The sequence below is a fragment of the Saimiri boliviensis genome, chromosome 11 (genome assembly GCF_048565385.1).
Source record: "Saimiri boliviensis isolate mSaiBol1 chromosome 11, mSaiBol1.pri, whole genome shotgun sequence".
In the NCBI taxonomy this organism is placed as follows: domain Eukaryota; kingdom Metazoa; phylum Chordata; class Mammalia; order Primates; family Cebidae; genus Saimiri; species Saimiri boliviensis.
The window spans coordinates 43,897,884-43,920,314 of record NC_133459.1 but is presented as its reverse complement, the minus strand read 5'-3'; the positions used below and the strand labels follow the sequence as shown (position 1 = coordinate 43,920,314).

Genomic DNA, 22,431 nt, shown 5'->3' with positions numbered 1-22,431 from the left:
TTTCATCAACAGAACTGTCCTACAGGAAATGCTAAAAAGGAGTACTTATATCAGTACAAAAAGGATGCTAATGAGCAATAAGAAGTCATATGAAAGTACGCAATTAACTGGTGATAGTAAGTACACTGAAGAACACAGAATATTATAACACTGTAACTGTGATGTGTAAACTACTCTTTTTTTCTTTCTTTCTTTCTTTTTTTTTGAGACAGAGTCTTGCTCTATGGCCCAGACTGGAGTGCAGTGGTGCAATCTTGGCTCACTACAACCTCTGCTTCTTGGGTTCAAGTGATTTCTCCTGCCTCAGCTGCCCAAGTAGCTAGGATTACAGGTGCCCACGACCTCACCCAGCTAATTTTTGTATTTTTAGTAGAGATGGGGTTTCACCATGTTGGTCAGGCTGGTCTCACAAATGCCTGACCTTGTGATCCATCTGTCTGCCTCAGCCTCCCAAAGTGCTGGAATTATAGGTGTGAACCACCACACCCAGCCCTAAGCTACCCTTAAGTAGAAAGACTAAACTATGAACCAATCAAAAATAATAACTACAACTTTTCAAGACATAGTACAATGAGAAATAAGTGGAAACAACAAAAAGTTAAAAAGCAGGGGGACGAAGTTGTAGAGTTTTTATTAGGTTTCTTTTGACTTGTTTGTTTGTTTTTGCAAACAGTGTAAGTTGTTACCAGCTTAAAATAATGGGTTATAAGATAGTATTTGCAAGCTTCATGTAACTTCAAACCAAAAAAAATACAACAGATGGCCGGGTGCAGTGGCTCACACCTGTAATCCCAGCACTTTGGGAGGCCGAGGCGGGCAGATCACAAGATCAAGAGATCGAAACCATCCTGGTCAACATGGTGAAACCCCATCTCTACTAAAAATACAAAAAAAAAAAAAAAAAAAAAAAAGGGCCGGGCGTGGTGGTGCATATCTGTAGTCCTAGCTACTCAGGAGGATGAGGCAGGAGAATCGCTTGAAACTGGAAAACGGAAGTTGCAGTGAACCAGGATCATGCCACTGCACTCCAGCCTGGCGATAAAGTGAGACTCTGTCTCCAAAAAAAAATACAACAGATACACAAAAAGTTAAAAGTAAGAAACTAAATTATATCACCAGAGAAATTTACCTTCACTAAAGGAAAACAAGACAAGAAGGAAAGACGGAAGAGAAGAGAAAACCAGAAAACAAATAACAAAATGGCAGAACTAAGTCCTTACTTATCAATAACAACACTGAATGTGAATAGACTAAACTCACCAATAAAAAGACATAAAGTGGCTGGATGGATTAAAAAAAAATTACACCCAGTCATCTGTTACCTACAAAAAACACACTTCACTTACAAAGACACACTGAAAATAAAGGGATTAAAAATAAAGGGATTTCATGTCAGTGGAAACAAAAAGGAACAGAAGTAGCTATGCTTATATCAGATAGAATAGATTTCACGACAAAAAACTGTAAGAAGAAAAAACTATAAGAGATGAAGATCATGACATAATGATAAAGGGGTTAGTTCAGTAAGAGGATTTAACGGTTATAAATATATATACACCCAATACTGGAGCACTCAGTATGTATAAAGCAAATACTATTAGAGCTAAATAGAGAGATAGACCTCAGTACAGTAATAGCTGGAGACTTCAGCAACCCACTATTACCATTAGACACATCCTCCAGACAGAAAATCAACAAAGGAACACTGGATTTAATCTGCACAGTAGACCAAATGTGCCTAATAGTTATTTATAGGACATTTCAGCCAGCAGTTGCAGAATACACATTCTTTTCTTCAGCACATGGATCATTCTCAAAGATAGATCATATGTTAGGTTACAAAACAAGTCTCAAAACATTCAAAAAAACTGAAATAATGTCAGGTGTCTTCTCTGACCATAATGGAATAAAACTAGAAATCATTAATGAGGAATTTTGGAAACTATGCAGATACATGGAAATTAATATGCTCCTGAATGACCAGTGAGTCAATAAAGAAATTAAGAAGAAATTGAAAAATTTCACCAATGATAATGGAAACACAACATACTGAAACCTATAGGATACAGCAAAAGGTGTACTAAGAGTGAAATGTATAGCTGTAAGTATCTACATCAAAAAGAAGAAAAACTTCAAATAAACAATCTAATGATGCATCTTAACTCAAAAGAGCAAACCCAAAATTAATATTAATAGAAGAAAAAATAAAGATCAGAGCAGAAATGAATGAAATTGAAGAAAAATTAAAAATAAATAAAACAAAAGGTTGGTTTTTTGAAAAGTTAAACAAAAGTGACAAACCTTTAGCCAGACTAAGAAAAAAAGAGAAGATCCAAATAAATAAAATCAGATGAAAAGGAGACATTACAGCTGATACCCCAGAAATTCAAAGAATCATCAGTGGCTACTGTGAACAACTATATGCCAATAAATCAGGAAATCTAGAAGAAATGGACAAATTTCAAGATACATATAACCTATCAAGACTGAATCATGAAGAAATCCAAAACTGGAACAGACCAATAACAAGCAACAAGATCAAAGCCATAATAAAAGATAACTCAGTAATGAAAAACCTGGGACCCAAATGGCTTCACCACTGAATTCTATGATACATTTAAAGAATAATTAATACCAATCTTACTCAAACTATTCTGAAAAACAGAGGAGGAAGAAATACTTCCAAACTCATTCTACAAGGCAGGTATTACCCTGAAACCAAAACCAGACAAAGACATATCAAAAACAAAACAAAAAAACACTACTGGCCATATCTTTGATGAATATTGATGCAAAAATTCCTCAACAAAATACAGGCAAACTGAATTCAACAATATATTAAAAAGACCATCCATCATGATCAAGTGGGATTTATCCCTGGGATGCAAGGATGGTTCAATATGTGCAAATCAATGGGATACATCATGTTAGCAGAATGAAGGATAAAAACCATATGATCGTTTCAGTTGATGCTGAAAAAGCATTTGATAAAATCCAACATCTCTTCATGATAACACTTTAAAAATGGGTACACAAGGAACATACCTCAACATAATAAAAGACATATATGGCAGACCCACAGCTAATGTCATACTGAATGAGGAAAAACTGAAAACTTTTCCTCTAAGATCTGGAACATGACAAGGATGCCCCATATTATGACTGTTATTCAACATAGTGCTGGAGGTCCTAGCTAGAGCAAGCAAGTAAGAGAGAAATAAGGGACATTTAAATTGGAAAGGAAGAAGTCAAATTATCCTTGTTTGCAGTTGATAATTATATTTGGAAAAACCTAAAGACTCCACCAAAAAACTACTAGAACTAATAAACAAATTTAGTAAAATTGCAGGATACAAAATCAAGCTACAAAAATCAGTAGCAAGCCGGGCACGGTGCCTCCTGCCTATAATCCCAGCACTTTGGGAGGCCAAGGTGGGTGGGTCACCTGAAGTCAGGAGTTTGAGACAAGCCTGGCCAACATGGCGAAACCCTGTCTCTACTAAAAATACAAAAATTACCTGCGTGTGATGGTAGGTGCCTGTAATCCCAGCTACTCAGGAGGCTGAGGCAGGAGAATCACTTGAACCTGGGAGGCAGAGGTTGTAGTGAGCCAAGATCACGCCATTGCACTCCAGCCTGGGCAACTTTCCAAAAAAAAAAAAAAAAAAAAAAAAAATCAGTAGCAATTGTATATGCAACAGTGAACAATCTAAAAAAGAAATTTGAAAAGTAATCCCATTTAAAATAGCCACAAATAAAATTAAATGCCAAGGAATTAATCAAAGAAGTGAAAGATCCCTAAGATGAAAACTATAAAACACTGATGAAAAAAAATTTTAGAAGACACCAAAAAATGGGCTGGGTGTGGTGGCTCACGCCTGTAATCCAGACACTTTGGAGGCCAAAGCAGGCAGATCACCTGAGGTCGGGAGTTCACCAAAAAAATGGAGATAATCCGTGTTCATGGATTAGAAAAACGAATATTGTTAAAATATTCATAATACTATAAGTAATCTACAGATTAAGTGTAATCCCTATCAAAACGCCAATGACATTCTTCACAGAAATAGAAAAAACAACTCTAAAATTGTTTTTTGTTGTTTGAAACCACAAAAGACCTGGAATAGCCAAAGCTATCCTAAGCAAAAAGAACGAAACTGGAGGTATCATATTACCTGACTTCACATTATGCAACAGAGCTATAGTAACTAAAACAGCATGGTACTGTCATAAAACAGACACATAGACCAATGGAACAGAATAGAAAACCCAGAAAAAAATCCACACACCTACATCGAACTCATTTTTGACAGAGGTGCCAAGAACATACACTGAGGAAAAAATACTTTCTTCAATAAATGGGTGCTGGGAAACTGGATATCCATATGCAGAAGAAATGAAACTAGACCCCTATCTCTAGCCATGTACAAAAATCAGATAAAAATGGATTAAAGACTTAAATCCAAGACCTGAAACTATGAAACTACTACAAGAAAACATTGGGGAAGCTCTCTAGATCACTGGACTGGGCAAAGATTTCTTGTAATAACCCACAAGCACAGGCAGCTAAAGCAAAAATGGATAAATGGGATCACATCAAGTTAAAAAGCGTCTGCACAGCAAAGGAAATAATCAACAAAGTGAAGAGACAACTCACAGAATGGGAGAAAATATTAGCAAACTACCCATTTGACAAGGGATTAATAACCAGAATACATAAGGAGCTTAAACAATTCTATAGGCAAAAAAATCTAATAATCTGATTTTAAAATGGGCAAAAGATCTGAATAGACATTTCTCAAAGAAGACATACAAATGGCAAATGAGTGTATGAAAAGGTACTCTGTCATTTATCATCAAAGAAGTGCAAATCAAAACCACAATGACCTATCTCACCTCAGTAAAAATGGCTTATATCCAAAAGAAAGGCAATAATAAATACTGATGAGGATGTGGAGAAAGGAGACCCTCGTACACTGTTGCTGGCAACATAAATTAGTACAACCACTATGGAGAACAGTTTGAAAGTTCCTCAAAAAGCTAAACATAGAGCTACCATATGATTCAGCAATCCCACTGCTGGGCATATACCCAAAAGAAAGGAAATCAACATATCAAAGAGAGGTCTGCACTTGCATGTTTGTTGCAGCAGTGTTGACAATAGCCAAGATTTGGTAGCATCCTAAGTGTCCATTAGCAGATGAATGGATAAAGAAAATGTGGTACTTATACACAGTAGAATACTATTCAGCAATAAAAAAGAATGCTATCAGCTGAGTGCGGTGGCTCACACCTGTAGTCCCAGTAGTCCCAGCACTTTGGGAGGTGAAAGCAGGCAGATTGCTTGAGCTCAGGTGTTCACAACCAGCCTGGGCAACATGGCAAAACTCCATCTCTACAAAAATTAAAAAAATTAGCCAGTTGGTGGCATGCACCTGTAGTTTCAGCTGCTGGGGAGGCCAAGGCAGGAGAATTGCTTGATCCTGGGAGGTTAAGGCTGCAGTTAGCCATGATCATATCAGTGTCCTCCAGCCTGGGTGACAGAGCAAGACCCTCTCTCAAAAAAAAAAAAAAAAAAAAAATTCTGTCATTTGTAACAACATGGATGGAACTGGAGGTAATTATGCTAGATGAAATAAGACAGGCACAGAAAGGCACACATCATCGCATGTTCTCACTTATTTGTGAAATCTAAAAATCAAAACAATTGATCTCATGGAGATAAAAGTACAACGATGGTTACCAGAGGCTGGGAAAAGTAGTGGGAGGATGTGGGGGAGGTAGGATGGTTAATGGGTACAAAAAATAGTAATGAAAATGACCTAGTATTTGATAGCACAACAGGATGACTATAGTCAATAATTTAATTGTACATTTTAAAATCACTGAAAGAGCATAATTGGATTGTTTATAACACAAAGGATAAATACTTGAGGTAGTGAATACCCCATTTTCCATGATGTGATTATTATGCATTGCACACCTATACAAAAGCATCTCATGTACCCCATAAATATATACACCTACTATGTACCCACAAAAATTAAAATTAAAAATTAAAAAAGAAAGATTGAATACCAAGAGAAAAGTAAGATAACTTGAGAAGTTAGGTTAGGAACCACGTTTTGCTAATTTCCAAGTCTCCATTATGAAGCCTGATACCTGTAAAATAATGAATAAACGTCCGTTTATTGAAAACCTCCTTGAATAAACAGGTGACGAAAGAGGAGCCAATGTAGGAATTAGCAAAGTAGGGGGAAAAACTAGCAAGTTATTATCAATGTCAGTGTAGCACTGACTTTCAAAAAGTGAATGTTCAATAGTATGGAAAACTATAGAAGATAGTAGTACTAACAAACATGGAAAGAATTTGGGGGAAATACAAACTGCAGAAAGTACAAAACTTTGAAAAATTAGTAGTATTATAGAAATAATAAGATATTGCAACCTATGAAATAACTAGATACTACAAAAACAAATTCAAAGAACAGAAAAAAACTCTTAATACTAAAAATTTGATGGCAGAAAATTTGAAAACTCAGTAGAATTATTGGAAAATAAAATACCTATGGAGTAGAGCAAAAAGACAAAGATGAAAAGTAGGAGGAAAAATACATCAAAAATTACAAGTCCTCAAATTCCAGTGTTTAATAGGGGTTCTATAAATAGAAAACAGAGGTAAGGAATTTACCATTTAAATAAGTGAAGAAAATTTTCTGGAATAAAAATGTGAATTTCTAAAATGAAAGGATTCTGACTGGGTGGGATGGCTCACGCCAGTAATTCCAACACTTTGGGAGGTCAAAGCAGGATTGCTTGAGCCCAGGAGTTTGAGACCAGCCTGGGCAACAAAATAAGATCCCATCTCTACAAATAAAAAAATTAGTTGGGCATAGTGGTGTGTGCCTGTAGTCCCAGCTACTCAGGAGGTTGAGGCCAAGGCTAGAGGATTGCTTGAGCCAAGGAGTTTGAGGCTGCAACGAGCTACAATGGCACCACTGCACTCCAGCCTGGGAGACAAAGACCCTGTCTTAACAACAACAACAACAAAACAGTGAGAGGATTCCACTAAATGCCAAGAAAGGGAAAAGAAAAATCTTTTCAGTAAGTGATGCTGGATCAACTGGAAATCAAATTTCCAGTTGAAATTTGACTTCTACCTCATACCATTCAGAAAATTAAGTTGCAGATGGATTGCAGATATAAATGTGAAAAGTGGAAGAGTAAAACCTAAAAGATAAGAGAACACCTTCCTGTCCTTGAGGTAGAGAAAATTCTCTTTAGTAGGAAAAGACCAACAAATTGGACTGTCTTAAAAAATTTTAAGTTACTATTTATCGGCCAGGTGCCATGGCTCACGCCTGTAATCCTAACACTTTGGGGGGCCGAGGCGGAAGGATCACCTGAGGTCAAGAGTTCAGAACCAGCCTGGCCAACATGGTGAAACCCTATCTCTACTGAAAATACATAAATTAGCCAGGCATGGTGGTGTGCACCTGTAATCCCAGCTATTCAGGAGGCTGAGGCAGGAGAATGGCTTGAACTCTGGAGGCGGAGGTTGCAGTGAGCTGAGATTGCACCACTGCACTCCAGCCTGGGCAACAGAGTGAGACTGCATCTCAAAAAAAAGAAAGAAAAATTGGTTCCTTAGACTTAATAGCCCCCTCAGTACAGGTCTCATTTTATAAGCCTCAGTGCTTACATGGAGGCTTAACCCATACAATGGTTTGTTTTATAATTATTTATGAAAGATATCTTTTCTATCTTATCTTCACTAGTCACCATTTCTCTTATTAGTCCTTAGGAAAAAATTCGGACTATAATATTAAAGTATCATTTATATTGACTAGGTCTACTTTATTGTTACTAGAGATAAGTGGTTTCATACACATCTCTTTCTGTGAAAAGACTAAAATGTTCTAACCAGTGAACATATAAGGGCATTTTAATTTGATTTTTAAGCTAAAGAAAGGATATTTTTTAAAAGCTGCTGCCTGGGAGTTAGCGAGAAACAGCTGAAGAAGCAGTCTGTGAACTCCACACCTGGTTTATCTGGTTAAATTATTTGTGCCCTTAATGTTTTGTTCCTTGATGCTGTCTTGTACTGTACTATTTGACCTGTGAATATTGACATTTCTTGTAGATTAATCTTAAATTTTCTCTTCTTATTTTATATGATCTCTGTAGGCAGTCTCAGGTTACATCCTTGACTTCAAATATTATCTATATTCCATGACTCACAATTTTTTTTTTTTTTTTGAGACACAGTCTTACTCTGTCACCTAGGCTGGAATGTAGTGGCATGATCACAGCTCACTGTAGCCTCTGTCTCCCTGGGCTCAGGTGATCCTCCTACCTCAGCCTCCCAAGTAGCTGGGACTGCAGGCTCATGCCACCATGCTTGGCTAATTTTTGTATTTTTTGTAGAGACAGGGTCTCACTGTGTTGCCCAGGCTGGTCTTGAACTCTTGGGCTCAAGCAACATACCCACCTTGGCCTCCCAAGGTGCCAGAATTATAGGCATGAGCCACCATGCCCAGCCTCACAGATGTATTTCTTCAGCCCATTTCTTTTGAGCTTTAGACTCTATATCCAACTATTGAACATCATAAAGACATCCCAAGATCAACATACCAAATGTGATTTTATGATCTTCTTCCCCAAGCTTACTTATCCTCCTGTATTCACAATATAACACCACCATCTAGCCACTGAATCATGATGGAAACCTTGTAGTTACTTCTAACACCTTTGCCTTTTATTGCAAGATGTGTTAATTTTACTTCTGAAATATACTTCATAATTTTCTACTTCTCCCTATTAAATCAAACCACTATAATCTCTCACATAAATTGTTTAGTACCCATCTAACTGATCTTTCTATTTCCACTATTAATTTCCTCTATTCTATTCTTCACAACACCATCCAAAGTGACTTTTCTGTAACTGCAGATATTGTATCACTTCTTGTTTAAAATCCTTCAGTGGCCCCTATTACTGTTAGGATTGAGTCCAAGTTTCCGTGGCATACAAAACTTTGATCTATCTGGCTTTTGCCTAAAATTTTCACGTGATATTCCCTCTCCTTGAGAGAACATCCTCCTTTCCTATCCGCTGTTGCTGTCCTCCCTGCTTTATTATAGTTGTATTTCATTACTAAAGTAATTTATGACATAATGCTTTTCTTTTTTTTTTTAACAAAAAGTACACAGTATTCCACTCTCTGCCAGGCTAAGTCCTATTTATTCTTCAGGTGTCAGCTTAAATGTCACTTTCTCAGAGAAGCCTTCTTTGACTCTTCATCCTTTCCACAAAAAAATGTGTATATGTGATTATGTGCTTAAGGTCTCTCTCCCCAACTATAAGCTCCATATCTGCTTTGTTTACCACTATATATACAGAATTTGACACAGATTCTGTACATAACAGGCTCTCTATAAATATTGACTGAATAAATGAAAATGTTTTAGAAAATTCTCCATGGGGTCTCTTGCCAGTTCATGCTCTTGTCAAATGACTTTGATTGCCTCAGCAGTCACACCAACTCCTTGTAGTTTGTTACCTTGATGCCCCAAATATTAAATCACTTCCTTTTTCACTTCTGTCACCCATTTAGCAGCTCAGTTTCTCACCTCGTAGGGTTCATTGCGGACCATCAAACATTTGTACAATTTACCTTCCTTTCTCTCCTATCAAATAAACAAGCTCTTTGAAGTTTCAGGTGAAGTTGTACTGTTAGTAACTCTCAAGGTTTTGCCTTGTCCTAGCCCTATCCCAGAAGTTTTCTATAGATGCACACTAGGTATGTATAAACTGTGCCTTATTTCTTCTACAGTTACTACAACTATCATTACCTGCGTGCTAAGTGTTCTTTACTTATTTTCATACCTCTTCAAATCTTTAGAGGAGATGGTGTCAGTCCACATTTCCAGTCAGTTTAAGGCCAACACCCCTAAAAAACTAGATTCTGTTTCTGCTTTTTCATATCCGAACTTAACCACCCAAGGGTCAGAATTGGTATTCAAACCATCTCTGCCCTCTGCTGCTGGAGCACCATTGCAGTTCATTCCTCCCCCAATCTTTAGCTCCAAAGTACTCAACAACCCAGTCCTTGGTTTAACCTAGTTTATTTCAGTTTCATCTCTGTGGAGCAGGCATCCTCAAACTTTTTACACAGGGGGCCAGTTCACGGTCCCTCAGACTGTTGGAGGGTCGCCACATACTGTGCTCCTCTCACTGACCACCAGTGGAAGAGGTGCCCCTTCCTGAAGTGCGGCGGGGGGCCGGATAAATGGCCTCAGGGGGCTGCATGCGGCCTGCAGGCCGTAGTTTGGGGATGCCTGCTATGGAGCTCCTGAAGACCGGAATTGTTTTAACCTGAATTTTTCACATAAACCCCAAGATATTGTTCTATATATTAATATCTGAGAATCACTGTACTGATGAGAATGCTAGTTATTCTCACTGTGGGGAAAATGCATTATTCTGACTAATCCCATATTCTATGTAGCAGAATAAGCCAAGAAAAGATGGGATTTGGCTGTCTTCAGACACACTATCAATTACGGCTTCAGAGGTCCTGAAACCAACTGGTGAATCACACCAGTATGAGACTGAAGGCAAAGGATAGCCTTGTAGTAAAGAGACAGGCTTCTGAGAGAGACCAGTATATAGATCCTGGCTGATATACTTTACATCTAAGCTACCCTGTCTAAACTTTAGTTTCTTTAAAATTAGGAGAATAATATGGCCTCATAGAGTTGTTTTGAAGGTTCCTTGGAATTTATTCAATAAATATTTATTGTGCACCTACTATGTGCCAGGCACTTTTCTTTTTCTTTTTTTTTTTTTTTTGAGACGGAGTTTCACTCTTGTTACCCAGGCTCGAGCGCAATGGCACGATCTCGGCTCACCGCAACCTCCGCCTCCTGAGTTCAGGCAGTTCTCCCGCCTCAGCCTCCTGAGTAGCTGGGATTATAGGCACGCGCCACCATGCCCAGCTAATTTTTTTGTATTTTTAGTAGAGACGGGGTTTCACCATGTTGACCAGGATGGTCTCGATCTCTTGACCTCGTGATCCACCCGCCTTGGCCTCCCAAAGTGCTGGGATTACAGGCTTGAGCCACCGCAATATACCTATAAATAAAAGCTTCTATCCTCAAGGAGCATACATTCTAATGGGTATATGTATAAAAAGTGCTTAGCCTTTAGCATGTAGGAATCATGCTCAATAAATACTTGTTACTAACAAATATTTAAGGATAAGGAGTATATTTGTTTTGCTTTGCCGCTTTTTGGATATAAAAGAAGTATAGGACATAATATTTGCCTATGTGGAGCTTAAATCTAGATGGTCAGTGAGATATATATGTGTTCATTCTATAAATATTAACTCAGTGCTATAATGAGCCAGTTACTGTGAAGTACAAAAAGGAATCCCATTTTTTAAAATTTCAACTTAGTTGGGAATATATGAGAAATCACAATTATAACGTAAAATAAAGTGCAAGAGAAGTAATAATCAAGTGCTATGAAGACCACTTAAGGAAAGTAATAATAAAGTACGTACTATGAAGAATGTTAATTAGCAAGTGAATATCAGGAGAATACAAATACAGAAAAATAGTGTTATTGCCATTATATGCCAAGTACATGAGCATAAGATGGGCATACTTTTGGCAGGTGGAAATGGAGTATATGGCTAATTCAGTGAGTGGGTTAAAAAATGCTACTGCCAAGTAAACTAGCAGTATATGAATCTCAGCAGTGTTATCCTCTCTGCACACTAATTTTATGGTTTCTGTTTCTCATTGCAGCTCTGACTCTGGAACTTAAGTAATATTGACAATGATAACTGTTGGTTTTTTTGGTCAAAGAACAGGTTAGAGGGAAGAGGAGGAAAAGTGTGTCATAAGCCAGTGTGGTTGACTTCTGGGAACACTGTTTTTGGCCGAAGCATATCATAAGTATAGGGGAAGACATGACTAAAAATAAAAGAGTCTGAGCATAGAGGGCCTTGAATGCCATGCCAAGGCATTTGGACTTAATTTAGTAAGAATGGGGCATGACTGAATACTTTTGAGCAGGGAAGTACTGTGTTTATTTGGAGAGTTCTGGAAGCACTTAAAACAGAACTACCATGCCACCCAGCAATCCCATTACCGAGTTTATACCCAAAGGAGAATAAATCATTCTACCTAAAAGATACAGGCACTCAATATGTTCACAATAGCAAAGACATGGAATCAACCTAGGTACCCAACAGCAGTGGATTGTATAAAGAAAATGTGTACCTATACACCATGGAATACAATGCAGCTATTAAAAAAAAAGACCAAAATAATTTCCTTTGCAGCAACATTGATGCAGCTGGAGGCCATTATCCTAAGTAAATTAACTCAGAAACAGAAAGCCAGATACCACAGGTTCTCACTTACAAATGGGAGCCAAGCACTGGTTACACATGGTCATAAAGATGGGCACAATAGACCCTGGGAACCACTAGAGAGAGAAAAGGAGGGGATAAGATCTGAAAAATACCTGTTGGATTCTATGCTCACTCTCTGGGTAATTAGATCATTTTTACCCCAAACCTCAACATCACACAATATACCCATGTAACAAACCTGTACATATATCCCTTTAATCTAAAATAAGAGTCGAAATTATTTTTTTAAAAACTTGGCCAGGTATGGTGGGTTATGCCTGTAATCCCAAGACTTTGGGAAGCTGAGATGGGAGGATCTCTTGAGCCCAGAAGTTCGAGACCAGCCTGGGCAACATAGTTGCAAGACCCTGTCTCTACAAAAAATTAAAAAATAAATTAGTTGGACATAGTGGTACATGTCTTTAGTCCCAGCTACTTGGGTACCTAACATGGTAGAATCACTTGAGCACAGGAGGTTGAGGCTGCAGTAAGCCATGATCACACCACTGCACTCCAGCCACTCCCAAAGTGCTGGGACAGGCGTGAGCCACTGCACCCATCCAGTAATGTATATTTCAAAATTACTAAAGTAGATTTTTAATATTCTTAACATCAAAAAAAAAAAAAAAAAAGACAAACCGGTGAGGTGATGGGTATGCTAATTGACTTGATCAAATCTTTGCGTAATGTATACATAGATCAGTCTGGGCATGGTGGTCCACACTTGTAATCCTAACACTATGGAAGGCCAAGGTGGGCAGATCACTTGAGGCCAGGAGTTTGAGACCAGCCTGGCCAATATGACGAAAACCCCATCTCTGCCAAAGATACAAAAATTAGCCAGGCATGGTGGCACATTCCTAAAATCACAGCTACTTGGGAGGCTAAGGCACAAAAATCATTTGGACCCAGAAGCCGGAGGTTGCAATGTGTTGAGTTGAGATCGTGCCACTGCACTCCAGCCTGGACAATAGAGTGAGACTCTATCTCAAAAAAAAGAGTATACGTAGATGAAAACATTACATCGTACCCCATATATACATATAATTATTGTCAGTTAAAAATTAAAAAAAAAAAAACAACTTGTTACAGCACTCTGTCTATAAGAGAGTGAAAGAAAATGATTCAGTTTTCATTTCACAGACATTTCCAGAGTGCTTGTCACATTATCAGCCCTATGCTATAGGTGATTCAGCTTTGGATTCAACTGTGAGCAAAGAATTAACAGACTGCTAGGAGAGAAGAGTGTGTAAATAACTATGTGTTTTCATTGGTTTTGTCAAGGTGAGCCCAATAAGAAAACGTTTTGAGTATAAACTTATAAAATTATATCACCTGTATGCACCTCTACCAATGCTTTAGGGGACAGTTTTCTAGTTCTCTAGAACTTTAAAAAAATAGAATTTTTTTGGCCTGTAATCCTAGTACTTTGGGAGACTGAGGTATGAGGATCACTTGAGTCCAGGGTTTGAGACAAGCCTGGGAAACATGGCAAAACTCTGTCTCTACAAAAAATGTTTTAAAAATAGCTGGGCTGGTGGCACTCTCCTGTGGTGCCAGCTACTTGGGAGGCTGAGGTGGGAGGATTGATTGAGCCTGGGAGGTGGAGGCTGGAGTGAACCATGATTACGCTACTGCACTCCAGCAGCCTGGTAACAGAGTGAGACTCTGTATCAAACAAAAAGAAATCTTCATGTCCTAAGAATGTATTTTTTATTTTAAAATAATGTGTGCATATTAAGGCACATTTGAACTTCATAGAAAAGCAAGAAGAAATAAAATGTCACTCTTCTAGACGAAAAAATGCACTATTTGCATGTTGTATATTTCTTCTAGCCTTTTTCCCCCTACGGTGGTATTTGTAGATCTTAGAAGAGGCTATAACTGAAACTTAAGTGAACCTGCAACTAGCATTATTAGATCTTTTAATTTAGGCTTTTTGAAAAATTAATTTTATGTATTTATTTTTTAGGACTATATAGTTGACAAAGCCCATATTAAAGCAGAATGACCCATCTCTATTTGAATATGCTCAGAAGGTAGCCCTCCAGCTGAATGTGTAGCATGTGAACTCAGGGGATTCATTTCACTGTTCCCATTCTTCATAGGTGCCCCTGACCCCACAGCTGGGGCCAGCATTGATGATGAGAACTGTTGGCATTTGGATGAAGAACAGGTGAAAGAACAAGTGAAGCTTTTTCTCTCCCAGGGGGGTTACTGTGGCTCTGGAAAGCAACTCAACTCAATGTTTGCCAAGGTAAGATATGAAAAGAGATTTTTCTTTTGTTGTTGACAAAAGAAGCTTAAGATAGACTGGGCACACCACACTTCAGGCTTCATGCATTATACCTAGCTCACTTGACATAGCTGCACTAAATACTTGAAATCTAGTGGGAGAGGCTGACCAGACCTGAGCAGGTTGCATCCAGGGAATCCTACCACCTCAGCCTAGTAGTCCTGTTCCTTTTACTTCACTCTCTAAATGAGTTAGCATTGCTGGGGCATTTTAGCAAAAAAAAAAAAAAAAAAAAAAAACACCTTCCCTCTGCTTTTAATCCAGTGCTGCCTGATGAAGCTTGAAGACTAGAGTTTCAACATTGGTCCTGAAGATACTTAGTATTTTAAACTAGGGGGTCTCACAGCAGGCTGTTTTTCTTTTCATTCTTTTTTTTTTCTTTAATACTTTCAGTGAGATATAATTCATATACCATACAATTCACCCATTTAAAGTGTTAAACTTCAGTGATTTTTAGTTTATTCATAGTTATATGCAGCCATCACCACAGTCAGCTTTAGAACATTTTCATCACCTCAAAAAGAAACCCCATACCCTTACCTATCCCTCCCTTGTCCTCCATGTCTTCTTCCCCAAGCCCTAAGAAACCACTAGTCTACTTTCTGTCTCTATATATTTCCCTATTCTTGACTTTCATATGAATGCAGTCATTCATATAGTATGTAGTCTTTTATGGTTGGCTTCCTTCACTCAGCATAATGTTTTTAAGATTCATTGGTGTCATAGCATGAATCAGTACTTCATTACTTTTTATGTCTGAATAATAAATATGGATTTATTGTTCAAACTGTGGATACCCTACATTTTGTTTATCCATTCATCTATTAGTGAAAATTTGGGTTGTTTCTACCTTTTGGCTATTATGAATAGTACTGCTACAAACATTCTTGTATAAGGTTCTATGTAGACATATATTTTCTTTCTTTCTTGGAGTGGAATTGATGGGTCATATGGTAACTCTATGCTTAATCATTTGAGGAACTGCTAGTCTGTTTTCCAAGGTGGCTGTATCATTTTACATTCCCACCAATAGTATATGATGGGTCAATTTCTTTACAACCTATCCAACACCTGTTGTTATCTGACTTTTTAATTCTAGCTATCCTAGTGGGTGTGAAGTGGTATCTTGTTATACCACTTGTGAACATCAGGCTTTCTTGATACATGCAGAGATCTTGCTTACAGAACAAGAGGTCTTTCTGGCTCTTTTGGATATAGTGTACTCAGATACTTCATCTTCACTTCCCCCTCCTCCTCTTCCTTCTCCTCCTACTTTTTTGTGATGCACAATCACCACTTCTTATGTGTCAGGTTCGAGAAATGCTGCGGATGAGAGATTCCAATGGAGCAAGGATGCTGACGCTAATAACTGAGCAGTTCATGGCTGACCCACGACTCACACTCTGGAGACAACAAGGAACAAACATGACGGATAAGTGCAGGCAGCTCTGGGATGAGCTAGGTAAGTTCTCATCTTTCAGAGAAGTGCTTTGTCCTACCATCTTGCCCTGTGGCAACAAGTGTTCATGAACCTTTGTGATCAATCATTACATGGATCTTGCTATCTCTGCTACCAGTTCAGCTGGTAACACTGAACTCACTTTTGTTGCTTCCACAGCATTGTGCTTTGCTATTGTCATCAAGCATTCTGTTCCAGATGTTACTACATGGAAACCTTTGCTGAGAGAAAACCTCTTTACTTCGCTTCTGTTGCATGACACTAGCCTGACTCTCCAAATACTTAGCCTCACTGTTGTTGCTTTCCCAGAGTCTGCTCTTCTGTATCACTTTCAGCCAGACCTTTAAGACACAGGGCTATTTCCAATACTTGGACTTTGACCTTCTATTCTTTGTCTATATTCCCTTGAGAACTTTTTTTTTAAAATATCATAGCTTCAGAGCTTACTTATATGGTCATTTCAGCTTTATCTTCTTTCTACTTACCTGAGTTCTAGACCTATATGAGTAGATGTCCATTGACCATTCCCACTGAGAAACCAAAAATGAACTCAGACTTTCTCCTACAAAAAGAATGTTCTTCTGACTGGCATTGGCACCACCATTCCTTACCCTACCAAAGTTACTGTCAAGCACTCATTTTTCTTTCATTCCCCACATCCAGTCACTAACTTTATTTGATTTCTCAACTTTTAAAACGCAATGTGGTGTCCATTCTCCCTTAAAACTTTTAGATTAGGTTAGAACTACCTTCTAATGGCCTCTCTGTTCTAGGTTCTCCCTCATCAAGGCAGTCCTCTTTGGTCATCATTTCTCTTTAGCATTCCCTTGCTCCAAGACCAGTTTTGCCATGCTAATACTTCTAGACCTGCTTTCAGAATCTTCCATACCCTGAACTCAGGTTCACATACTACTAAGTTGTGGCTGTAGCACTGGAAGCCCAGTCAATATAACTTTAAATCAAACATCCCTCTGTAACATCTCCCTCAGTTCTATCTTAAGTCCTTCTATTTTTTTCAAAGTGCATATTCCTTAAGAATTTGTAGTCAGCCTTCTTCAGAAAGTCAGTTTCATCTGAGGCCTGAGTATCTTAATTTCTGTACCAGTCACAGGATTGTGCTGTGGACTTGGGTTTTGCCTCTGGGACAAAGGTAGTTGAAAGGAAGTAAGTAGAACTGGCTCCCAACGCTTTTAAAGCTCTTGTTATATACTTGGGTTCATTATGAAAAGCTCTTGCTTCTGACCTTTTCATATCTTAACAAATTACTATATCAACCTTCAAAGAAACCTTCAGCATTCTGCTAAGACAATGATTCTGAAACTTTTTAGAATCACCTGGAGTGCTTGTTTAAACAGATCACTGGACCCTATCCTGAGTTTCTGATTCAGTAGCTTGGAATGGGACCTAAGAATTTGCATTTCTAACAAATTCCCAGGGGATGCCGATGCTGCTGATCCAGCAACCACACTTTGAGAACCACTGCACTTGGAGAAGGCTTATTAGGTTAGACACCAGAACACAGTGCATTCATGCTTCCCCTATTTTAAGGGCTGCCTTAGTTATTCTTAGGGCTCTTTACTGATCACAAGGCCTATGCATCTATGGAGAACCTAGGCAGGGTTTATAGGAACTACAAATGTAGAAAGAAATGGCTTACTACTTTCAGTTTCTGAACTAGAGAAAATGGGAGCAATCAGACATGAAGTTTCATCATCTACCCACCTACAAATATACTAATGCTTTCTATGTCTATTCCCATATGGTTTGCCTTCTCCTCTGTTAAAATCCATAGAGTATCTCTGCTATCATGAAAGGCTAACCCTTACATGTTTGCTGTGGGTTCTATTTTATCTCCTTTTCTCAAGAATGTTGCTCCTACAATTATTTCTTTGCTTGGGTATTATTAACTTTTTTCTCTCTACAAAATCATTCCCATTAGCATACAAATATGCTCTAATATCTTTTTTTTTTTTTTTTTTTTTTAAGACAGAATCTCACTCTGTCATCCAGGGTGGAGTGCAGTGGCACAATCTTGGCTCACTGCAACCTCCGCCCCCTGGGTTCAAGCAATTCTTCTGCCTCAGCCCTCCAAGTAGCTAGGACTATAGGCATGTGCCACCATGCCTGGCTAATTTTTGTACTTTTAGTAGAAACAGGGTTTCACCATGTTGGCCAGGCTGGTCTCAAACTTCTGACCTCAGGTGATCCACCCGCCTTGGCCTCCCAAAGTGCTGGGATTACAGGCATGAGCCACCATACCTGGACTGCTCAAATTTTTTAAAATACTCCTTTGATGCTCCAACTTTCTCTACCAACTATTACCCCACTTCTCTTCTCCCCTTTGAAACAACATTTCTTTAAAAATAAATTATCTGTGGTCACTCTTTGCATTTGCTCTCCTCCATTCTTCCTTCAGCCCACTTCTGTTGGGTTTCCATTGCTCATTGCTGCTAGTCTCCTGAAGCAGCTCTTGTCAAAATCCCAAGTAACTTGCATATTACTAAATACAACAGTCACTTCTCTGTTCTCATCTTACTTCAAAACTCTTAGTAGTTTTCAGTAAAGTTGACCATACTCTTTTATTTTTCCTTCCTTTTGTAGTGACAGGGTCTTGCTCTGTGTCCGGGCTGGTCTTGAATTCCTAGCCTCAAGCAATTCTACCTCCTCCTCCCAAAGTGCTGGAATTACAGGCACAAGCCACAAGCCCATACTCTTTTGGTTTCCATAACTGCATACCCATTTGGTTTCTCTACTGTGGTCCTGGTGACTTTCACTCAGTCTCCTTTGTAGACTTCTCTGCCTTTCCTCGACGCTTCTAAATATTGAATGCCTCCCAGCATCCACTTTCCTGTTTATATTCTTTACCTAAATGATTATATATTCACTAACATGGCTTTAAATACTATCCAGATGCAGGTAAATTACAAATGTATGTCTCTAGCCCTGATCTTTCCTCTGAGCTCCAGGCTGTGTCCAGCTGCCCATCACTTCTAAGAAACATCTCAAACTTAATAAGGCCATCAGGAAAATTAAGAGTTCTTAATTTTCCTGCCAAAGCCTTATCTTCTGCTTGTTGTCACCATCTCAATATACATCATCAAGATGTATTATCTTGTTGCTGGATGGCCAAGCACGGTGGCTCCCTCTGGTAGTTCTAGCACTTTCGGAGGCTCAGGCAGGCGGATCAGCTGAGGTCAGGAGTTTGAGACAAGCTTGGCCAACATGGTGAAACCCTGTCTCTAATGAAAATACAAAAAATTAACTGGACATGGTGGCGGGTTCCTGTAATCCCAACTACTCAGGAGACTGAGGCAGGAGAATCACTTGAACCTGCGAGGCAGAGATTGCAGTGAGCTGAGATCACACCACTGCACTCCAGCTTGGCGACAGAGCGAGACGCCATTGTTGCTCAAGAAGAAAATTAAAGAGTTATCCTTGATTCCCTATTTTCTGTCTTTTACATCCAAATCAAGACCTGTTGACCCTCAGGCTGAATGAGATAAAATGCTTAATACCTTAATGCCTAGCTGATGAAAGAAATCAATGATAACTATTATTTTGTCATATTTCATATAAAATAATTATGTAAAATTTTAATTTCCATAGTAGATACATTTGCTTAGAGTTTTTGACATTTTTAAATTTCTTTTCTTTTCTTTTTTTTTTTTTTGAAACAGAGTCTTACTCTGTTGCCCAGTGTGGAGTGCAGTGGTACGATCTCAGCCCACTGCAACCTCTGCCTCCTGGATTCACGCATTTCTCCTGCCTCAGCCTTAGAGTAGCTGGGACTACAGGCATGTACCACCATGCCTGGCTAATTTTTCTAGTTTTGTAGAGACAGGATTTCACCATGTTAGCCAGGCTGGTCTCAACCTCCTGACCTCAAGTGATCCACCTGCCTTGGCCTCCCAAAATGCTGGGACCACAGGCATGAGCCACCACACCTAGCCCTAATTTCTTTTTTTTGATTTACTTTGAGACAGGATCTCACTCTGTCCACTAGAGTGGAATACAGTGATGTGATCATAACTCACTGCAACTCAAACTCCTAGGCTCAAGAAATACTTGCACTTCAGCCTCCCGAGTAACTAGGATTACAGGCACAGGCTGCCACACTCGCCAATTCTAATTTTTGGTAAAGATAGGGTCTCACTGTGTTGTGCAGGCTGATCTCAAACTCCTGGCCTTGTGATCCTCCTGCCTCAGCCTCCCCAAGCACTGGTATTACAAGCATGAGACACTCTACCCAGCCAACACTTTTTTTTTTTTTTTTGAGATGGAGTTTTGCTCTTGTTACCCAGGCTGAGGTGCAATGGCGCAATCTCGGCTCACCGCAACCTCTGCCTCCTGGGTTCAAGCAATTCTCCTGCCTCAGCCTCCTGAGTAACTGGGACTACAAGCACTCGCCACCATGCCCAGCTAATTTTTGTATTTTTAGTAGAGATGGGGTTTCACCATGTTGACCAGGATGGTCTCGATCTCTTGACCTTGTGATCCACTTTTTTTTTAAGTTGCAGGAAAATGTTTCTGGGTACTGATAACAGTTCTGTGAGTTCTGTTTTATACAGGCAACTAGCAGGACTTTTTGTTCTGTCTCTTTCTCAGAGATGTAATTATCTTTGAGTGTTTTTGAAACAAATTTATAAGGACGTAATTAATAAGACAGAAAACTCATGTTTAACTTACAGGTGAAAATACTTGTGCTCACTTTCTAGGGATCCCCTTCTTTATGTGTGTTTGTGTGTGTGTGTGTGTGTGAGAGAGAGAGAGAGAGAGAGACAGAGAGACAGAGAGACAGAGAGACAGAGAGACAGAGAGACAGAGATGGAGTCTCACTCTGTTGCCTAGGCTGGAGTACAATAGCACAATCTTGGCTCACTGCAACCTTGCCTCCCAGACTCAAGAAATTCTCTTGCCTCGGCCTCCTGAGTAACTGGAATTACAGGCACACACTACAATGCCTGGCTAGTTTTTTGTATTTTTAGGAGAGGTGGAGTTTCACCATGTTAGCCAGGCTAGTCTCAAACTCCCAACCTCCAGTGGTCCACCCACCTTAGTCTCCTAGATTGCTGGGATTACAGGCATAAGCCACTGTGCCTGGCCAGTATCCCCTTCTTAATATCAAAATGCCTAGGAAATAGGAACTCCTCCATGACTAGAATTAGCACCCTGTTGTTGTTGGGTTTTTTGTTTGTTTGTTTGTTTGTTTGTTTGCTTCTTAAGCCTTTCTCATCTCACCCAATCTGTTTTCCATTCCTATTATCCTATTTATTTTATCATTCCTAAGGTCACCAATGTTATTCTCATTGCCAGATTTAGTAGCTTCTTTTTTGGTCCTCTTTTTTACCTGTGAAGATTAAATATGAAAATCTGTTTCTCCACTGTAAATAAGAAGCCCTCCTTTTTTTTTTTTTTTTCCACTCAGAAAATGATTCGGTTCCAATGCAGAAAAACCCTTCTTAAACTGTAAAATAAATGTTACTGTAATCCCCTGAAGAGTCACTTTTGTAATTATTATATAGTATAGTTTCTTTTTTCATTGTACATTTAAAAAACTGAATGGAAACAATAGAAATGAGGTCTTTCTTTCTTTCTTTCTTTCTTTTCTCTCTCTCTCTCTCTCTTTCTTTCTTTCTTTTTCTTTCTCTTTTTTTTTGAAAAGGGTTCTTAGTCACCCAGGCTGGAGTACAGTGGTGTGATCTCGGCTCACTGTAACTTCAACCTGCCAGGCTCAAACAATCCTCCCACCTCAAGCCTCCTGAATAGGTGGGGCCAGCTGGGTACGCACTACCATGCCCAGCTAATTTTTTGTATTTTGGGGAGAGACAGGGTTTTACCATGTTTCTCAGCCTGGTCTCAAACTCCTGAGCTCAAGCAGTGTGCCCACCTTGGCCTCCCAAAGTGCTGGAATTACAAGTGTGAGCCACGGCACCCAGGCAGAAATTAATTTTCATCTTCAATTAATATCTGAAATTGAGGCTAAGATGGCTTTTAAAACATTCCTATTTGGCTTTGAGAGGCTTTGAAATAGTGTCCAAGTATATCTGTATCCATGGATGTAGGTACATCCTAAAGGATATTTATATTAAGACACACTGCAGCCAGGGTTGTTGCTAATTTGAGATTGAGAAATTATCTGGCTCAGCCACATAAACAATCTTGAAAAGAAGACACTGATTTGCTTTAAAAGGGGGATGATATGGACAAAGAAATAGTACCCATTATTGGTTATGTGGAATATGTGATGCT

The 22,431-nt window shown here is 38.9% G+C and overlaps 1 protein-coding gene across 1 annotated transcript in view; it reads left to right on the top strand.

Moving 5' to 3' along the window:
• The window catches only part of ZSWIM5 (zinc finger SWIM-type containing 5), a 160,228-nt gene that overhangs the window by 102,075 nt on the left and 35,722 nt on the right, over nt 1-22,431 (top strand). The window contains exons 3-4 of the mRNA XM_010347585.3: nt 14,536-14,684; nt 16,035-16,185. Coding sequence (XP_010345887.3) covers nt 14,536-14,684; nt 16,035-16,185 — 300 coding nt within the window. The remainder of the gene's footprint in view (nt 1-14,535; nt 14,685-16,034; nt 16,186-22,431) is intronic.